Source organism: Eubalaena glacialis, chromosome 7 (assembly GCF_028564815.1).
Source record: "Eubalaena glacialis isolate mEubGla1 chromosome 7, mEubGla1.1.hap2.+ XY, whole genome shotgun sequence".
Taxonomy (NCBI): Eukaryota; Metazoa; Chordata; class Mammalia; order Artiodactyla; family Balaenidae; genus Eubalaena; species Eubalaena glacialis.
The window spans coordinates 32,938,574-32,946,388 of NC_083722.1; the positions used below are offsets into that span (position 1 = coordinate 32,938,574).

At 44.7% G+C, this 7,815-nt stretch overlaps 1 protein-coding gene across 1 annotated transcript; it reads right to left on the reverse strand.

The window, feature by feature from the left end:
* Positions 1-2,786: 2,786 nt before the first annotated feature.
* Positions 2,787-7,815, reverse strand: RPL7L1 (ribosomal protein L7 like 1). The gene is made up of 7 exons (XM_061195049.1): positions 7,574-7,815; positions 6,861-6,969; positions 6,033-6,196; positions 4,772-4,909; positions 3,988-4,097; positions 3,637-3,851; positions 2,787-3,212 (listed from the first exon to the last, which is right to left on the reverse strand). Exons 1-6 carry the CDS (start codon positions 7,612-7,614, stop codon positions 3,643-3,645), a joined length of 771 nt encoding a protein of 256 aa, XP_061051032.1. The 5' UTR covers positions 7,615-7,815; the 3' UTR covers positions 2,787-3,212; positions 3,637-3,642.

Consider the following 7,815-nt stretch of genomic DNA (forward strand, 5'->3'; position numbering starts at 1 on the left):
TTTTGATATTTTTGACAAAGTTTCCAAAGATCAAATACTAAATGAAGGTCATTTGACCTCTAACTTTGAGGTTTTCCAAAGGGTCCCTGGAGCACCTCAAAATATTTGTTTTCTCTCCATCTCAGAGAGAGGAATATTAAACTAATTAGGCTTATTTGGTATGTTAAATGGGGAGCAGTTAAATAGATGGTGATAAAACTTCTTAGTTTATGTCATATGTGTAAACATTATTAATATATACATTCTAGAAATTAAGTGGCACTCCCAAAATTCTGGTATGTCCTGGTAAATGATATCAGTCATAATTTTAGTGTATGTCACAGCAGTAACCAAGTTTCTTTTCAATTGCATTGTAATCAAGTTCTTTAACCTTGACTCTTAAAGTCTTTTGTCATTTATAGCTAGCTATATGGTCAGTTAACCAGGTATTTGGTAGAAATGAGGTTAACTTTAGAAAGAAAAAGATGTTTCAGTGAATATTCTAGTTAATTCAGGTATTTACTGGCTAAGACTCACTTCTCAGATAGCTCCCTGCAAAGTTTAATTAAAAGGACACTGTTTCTGAAGGCTATCACAGTACTCTTAACTTTGGATGAAGATCAGATTCACCATGACCTGCAACCAGGACATTATTCATATTGGAAAAGACATCAGATAAAGGACTCCTTGCAGCCATGTTGGGAGGGACCATATCAGGCCTCTCCTGAATGAACTGAAACTCGTTTCTGTTTTTAATAAATTTACTTATTTTTGGCTTCGTTGGGTCTTCGTTGCTACACGTGGGCTTTCTCTAGTTGCGGCGAGCAGGGGCTACTCTTTGTTGCGGTGCGCGGGCTTCTCATTGCGGTGGCTTCTCTTGTTGCAGAGCACGGGCTCTACAGCACAGGCTCAGTAGTTGTGGCACAAGGCTCAGTAGTTGTGGCGCACAGGCTCAGCAGTTGTGGCGCACAGGCTCAGTAGTTGTGGCTCGCGGGCTTAGTTGCTCCATGGCATGTGGGATATTCCTGGACCAGGGCCCGAACCCGAGTCCCCTGCATTGGCAGGTGGATTCTCAACCACTGCGCCACCAGAGAAGCCCTGGCAGGCAGATTCTTAACCACTGCGTCACCAGGGAAGCCCAGTGAGACCCCTTTTAACCAGCTAATTAATGCTGCCTGTTCTGGCCATAAATCATCCTTTATATTAGATGTTGAATATCAGGTAGCTCCTAACGGGAACCAGTGGATTTATGGAACAAGTTTATGACCTTGGCTTTCCCCAGTAGGGAGATTCACAGTTGGTTTCCCTTGGTCACTTACTTACAGGCAGCCTTGGAAACAGTTCCTGCCAAGCTGTCAGTCTGCCTTTAGTGCAGGCACACTGGTTTCTATCAGCTTTCCAATGGTACTGCCATTTGGCCGTGATATTTAATTCACCTCATGACCCACGAAGAGTCAAACTTTTGCTCTGAACAATCCTCTCTCCCAGTTTAGAGGAAATATTGATACTACGAAAATGGCTTGGTTCAGGAGAATTTTGCCTTGAACTTTTGCTAATAACATTGTTCCTGCTACTACCAATTTAAAGAAGTTTGTGGAACTTACAAGGTGATAGTTTCTTGACTTTCACACTGTGTCATTTGCTCCTACTAAGATAATGATGTTTGAACGACTTGAAACTATAGATCACATCTATAGTTTTCTATAAAATTATGGACATACACAATGTACATGCAAGGAAAACTGGCTTAAGTCCCTTTTTGGACAACTTGGAATTGGCTGTCAATCCTTGACAAATATTCTGCCAGTATAACCCTCTAAAAGAGAGAACCGGGCTACTAGGACCTGGCATCAAGGGACATGATGGACACTGAGACGGGCAAGTAGCCCCTAGCTTTGAGGAACCAAACATTTGCTCACCTAATGCTTTCTGTCAAAAGATTAATGATCAACAGGGGGAAATTGTGAAATACATATTTTATGGCAAGACAAGAAAAATTTAAACAAAAAATCTGTGCCCTTTGGCCTCCTCTCTCCCACCACTGTGCACTGTGTTCTCTGTGTTATGCATTGACCAAACCTTCCCCATCGGCAGAAATTTCCACTCAACCATAAAGAGAAATATTCTCCTAAGACAACAATTCCTTAAGGGTAAAATTCCTTCTTGGTAAGGGGTTACATGGTGCTCAGGTCTGGATTATGTAATTGGTCAATTATATGTCATTTGATGTACAACCCTCCTCTGTCTCAAAAAGCTTATACAACTGTGTCTTGACTTCTAATGGGCAGAACAGTTCTCAGGGCTTTGTGAGATGCTCCTCCTGGGTTATAATCCTCAAATTTGGCTCGAATAAAATTTTCCATTTCTTTTTTAGATCAACTGATTAAAGGCACAGGGGCTCAGCAATCTACCACCATGTTAAGAGGAAACACCCAGTGGCTTGAAGGGAAAAAAGCCACCTTGGTAAGCCTTGGTCTTCCACAGGGCACAGAACCAGAGGACACTAGCAAGGTCAGAGCCTGTGTGACCAATCCTGGTAGTGCAGGACTTCTTCACATAAGGTGCCTGGGTCCCTGAGAAAGATCTACAAACACCCTAAACTTCCAAGAAAAAAACTGGAGTGTATGCATGTTTTCCTGGAGAAAGGGTCCTTCCCTTCGCATAGATCCAAGAGTCGGTTAAAATCCTGAGCTAGAGAAAAGCACTAAGCCAGTTGCAAAGATGATAAGGAAGCTACCAGATACACCTAGAGCCAGCCAGTCGGAGAGCGGAAGTTAGAACACAGACTCACAGCAGACAACAGGGCATTGTTTTTGTGTGCTTCTTTCTAATTGTATTTCAAGTTCTTTCCAAAACAAGGCCCTTGGATACCCCAGGTTCAATATGCCCCTGGGCCTGGTCCACTGCTGTCTTGTATTCGTATGTGGGTATTCGTTCGTTCACCAACATTAAATCCCAGGATAGGTGTGATAAAACAGGACTCCCTCCTCCATGGCACAAGTCCTTTGCTGGTTTCAGAGGTGGACGGCGGTCTTTGCAGAAAACACACAGGAACTTTTTCTTGGAACTGAAGTGGGATGAAAAGTGCCTGCCCTGAACATCACCATCTTTTCCCTGACCCTTCCCCTCTGGTTTCTGAAGATACAGCAGAAAATAATCTTGCTTGAAGATACTGGGTAACAATTCCATAATACAAAAACACATGCTTCCAATGCACTGTGCTTTCAGATATGCTGAGGAAGAAAAACACAACTTCATTAATTCAAATGCAACTTGGCACCTAAGAGTAATCACAATAAAGAGCAATTTCAAAGAATTAACATTCCTTCAACAGAAGTGATGATTTAGATCTTCAGGTCCTTTTTGAAATTAGTTTTCAATATTATTCTCTCTCCATCTCCAGCTAAATGACCACAGCAACACAGAAGGTTTTTTGGTTAGTCAGTGTTTTCTATCCTGTAACTCTTGGGGTACACAAAGCCCCATGCCCTAACCAGGCATTCACTGTTCCAAGTATCTCCATCCATTAGACTTGGGAATACCAGCTCCCCTACCCCGAGTTATTCTCATACCCTCGTAAATGCAAAAAGATCTTTTAAGAGGCAAGGCATAGCCCATCCAAAGTCAGCCCAAGGGCAGTTTTCAGCCCTGCCTTACCTGGGTTTAGTTCAGCTGCCGGATGAGCTGATTGATGCGTTCACCTCGATAGCCAGGTGAGCCCACTTCCTTGAGGAAGCCCACTCTATTCTTGGTAGCGTGACGGGCCACTGAGAGTTGGAAAGGGCGCAAGAACCCTGAGATCACCTGAAAATTCTTCCCCGGAAAGGCAATTTCGTGAATGAGGTCTTCCAAGCAAATGACACCAAACTTCCCTAAGAAACATAAGGTTCAGATTCCTTTATTCAACATTTTCCCAGCACACACAGTGAGGCTCTTATATGCCAGAGTTCGGCACTCTGGCAGGTTCTTGGGACCCTTTCTGCTCCGACTCCTAAGGTGTTCACTCACCCAGGTGCTCCTCAATCACTGTGTTGTCTGTCAAAGGGATGATTTTATTCTTGACCTTGGCTTGTCCACGTTTCAAAATGAGTTCCCGAACTGACTTCAAATTTGGAAATCTACGTGTGGCAGAGTAAAATACAACCTCAGCCACCCCCTCACGGCCACCGGGCACACTGCATTACACTGGCCACACAGTCCAGCAGCCTGGCTAAGGATTCTCCCAACCCCCCTCCCCAAAGTGTCCTGCAACATGCTGCAGCTGGGATGCTCGGAAATTCACCTGAAGGAGGTGAAAAACCTAAGCGGCCCTATGTAATTAGAAATTAAAATTTATGCATACAAACGCTCACCAAATAAAGATATTTATTTTCCAGGCAAAAATGCATCCTGGCTTATAGTCTAGGACTTTGGCCTTAAGTGACCCTATTCAAGAGTTTGAAATGAAATCCAAGCCTTTTTCGGGTTTTACTGTTTGAAGGACTACTACCTAGCTCTGCTTCAAGATTCCAAGAATTAATCTGTCCTCTACTCGTCTTACTCAGCCTTAGCCTACAACTGACCAACCCCTGCCACAGCCCTGTTCAGACCATTATCAGCTGCTCTGAGAACCCCTGCTCTACCCACCCCATGTTCTGAGACTCTTAAGGCTGGCAGTTGATTCCTGATGACTGTGGTCGCAGCAAAATGTCCCCTGGACACGGCAACATGAGCACTGGAGGACAGTACCCTGTGCCTCCTAATGTTCTCAACCTTCTCAAACATGTGAATTCACACAAAAATCCATACTCACCCCCAGGTCACATAAGGTTCCACTATACGAAGCGTTTTTATGGTTTGAGGAGTTACTTGCATAAAGACACCACTGAAAATCTTATTCAGGCGAAGTCTTGCAATGGTCCTCTGTACCAGTAAACTCACCCCATTAATCCTGAAATAACACCAGAGGAAGTCAGGCTCTGTCCAGCAAGCACCCATGAAATGTCTGCCACTACTGGGCACCCAGAGGGTAGGACACAGACCGTGACTTACAAAGTGCAACTGAGTGGGAAGCAGCTATGTAAACAGATCATTTCCATGCTATGTGGAGCAATGCCTGAGGTGCTAAGGGAACAGAAATGGTCCCTGAATTTGTGTGTGGGGGGGTTGAACACATCAAGCTAAGGAAGCCGGGCTTGCTTCTGTGAGCATTAAAAGCTATGGAAGATGTTAAGGACTTCCCTGGTGGTCCAGTGGTTAGGACTCCGAGCTCTCACTACTGAGGGTCTGGGTTCAGTCCTGGTCGGGGAACTAAGATCCTACAAATCACGCAGCAGGGCCAAAAAAAAACCAAAAGAAACCAAACTACGGAAGATTTTAAATGAAGGAGACATGATCAGATTTGTTTGACAATCACTGAGAGAGCATATAAAACAGAAAGAAGAGCATGACACCAGAGTCCGGTAAACCCAGCTAAAAAGCTGATGTGATAGTCCAGGAAAGAGATTATGGCAGTGGTAGGAGACTCATACATATTTAAAACCCACAGGTTACTGATTTGGGTGCCTAGGTAGGGAAACAGAGGCAGAGCTAGCTTTATGTGCTGATAGGAATAGGTAAGGGATCACTAAACGTGGAAAAAGCTTTCTGTACTCTCCCCAGCACTGAATATGCTCCATCCACTCGACCCTGGTTCAGTTCCTAAAAGATGCCTTGATCCCCCACTTCAGGACTTTTTCCATCTGTGCCTGGAAAGCCTTCCCCCAACCCTTTCATGTTTGCAGGTCTCACCTTTCAAGTTCCTGCTTCAGTGTCCCAAACCACGACACACCACACTGAGGGCCCCTTGTCCCCACATCCAGCACTTTACCCTCAAAGCAGTCAGTGTATTCTCATGTCTGTTTGCTTAAGCTCAGTCGCCCTAATCTTGAAGACAACCTATGTTTTGCTCAGCCCTGAATTCCTAGCACAACTTGCATTAATGGCTTAAGGCCTACTATCTCATCTCCCTAAAAAGGGCCTAAAACTGAACCAATAGTTTGCCCCAGCCTCATGAAATCCAGCAAGTTCCCTACCTTTCGATGCGTAAAACAAAGGCCAAGGAATGTTTATCTGGCACTTCCAAGCCATGAGGTTTCACTTCTAGTCGTCTGAGTCGCACCCTGTCACGTAGTTGCCGCCAGGAATCATGTAGGAACCATTCTAGTCGCTTAAACTTGATCTCTTTTCCTTTCCTCTGCTACAGAGAAGGTAAACCATCACCATTTTATGCCTCTAGTCATCTTTACTTCCACAACGGTAATTCATTAGTCACTACTGATAAAGCTTATTTCCCCCTATGTTCTGGAAAGGGGCGCAGACAAACATCCTCTATTCTTATATAGTGGAAAAACCAAAATACCCGAGTGAAGGTGGAATTGAGAAAACTTGGGAGCTTATTGGGAAAAGTCCCTGCTAAATAAACAATAACCCAATTAATTTACATGCTGTCAGCCAATGTTTACCAACAAGTGTTTATGGAACCTAACACTGTGTCAGGCATCATAAAGCTCACACTTGTTTTGTTACCTGCCTCCAAAATACGTATTTCTCCAAAACCATTTAGCAAATAGCAAAAATCATTTGGTATATTAAAAAAGTTTTCTTTCAGGTACACAAGCATGTTTGGTCTCTCAAGTCACTTGGTATGAACCTGGAACTCGCCATTCACTTTTTCCTTAACTTTACGCCAGTATTTTGTTCGCGGAAAGTGATACATATTTGTTAAGCAAAGACAAGAACCCTATACATTGTATAATCCAACCGATGGGAGAAGAGACAGTACCAAATCTAGTTCAACACATGCTGGATAAAACTCATCAAATACAAATTCTAATTCCCCCCACCTGGTTCCCCACCATTACCTCCTTCCTTTGCAAAAGCGCCTGCTTTGCCTGGGTGGCTTTCAGGGCCTGATAAGCCTTCCTCTTTTTCAGGAGATTTTCTGGAACCAAAGGGATCTTTTTTCTTGGCCTGACACAGAAAATGGAGACGAGCGATAGTATTAAGTAAACAAATCTTCAATGGATTTCCAAAAGATATCCTGGGCTTCGGGAAACATTACTGTCTTCAAATTCCTAAGGACTGAGGCGCCTCTGAAATCTGTGGTTTCTGGTTCCAGTCTTCAAAATGGACCCCTCACATTCCCTCCTCTCCAGAACCTTTTAAGAAGTCATGAACCCCTTAGCCACTGGTCCTCATATACGTCAACGGAGCTTTTACAGACACAGCTTTATAGACACCATCAGCAATGAGATTCCGCCCCGTGGGGCTGGGACGGGTGCAGACCCAACTGTAGGGGTAACACTTACGCCAGGCTGGAGGAACCCACTCTCCAGCCCCGCTGCCTAAATGTCAATCCTCTCTCCCTGAGGTAACCCGAACTCGACTGCAGCCCCCTCCGCCCGCCCAGCCAACCCCTACGGCTCCTTACTCCTCCCTCTGTAATCTGGAGCCTTTCCTCTTCTCTCCCTTCAGTCCACAATTATCCTTATTTTCCGCCACCGAGAAATAAACACTGTGGATGGCACCGGATGCTCGAGACGCAAGCCAGAAACTCGCAGCCCCCAATACTTACTCTTCCTCCGCCATCTTTCCAACTCTGCGGCTACTGCTCATGCGCAGCCCCACCGCGTGGGGAAGAGAGAAACTTCTCTGTTTACTCGACCATAGAGACGTCTACTCTAGCTCATGGAGGGGCGGCCCGGGCCGTTTTAGCGGCAGTGAACAGCTGAGGTTTTGCTGACCCCGATTCCCGCCAAAAGTTGCACAAAGCTTCCTTCGCACCGCTTCGAAGCTTTTTAGAGCCATGTTATCTTC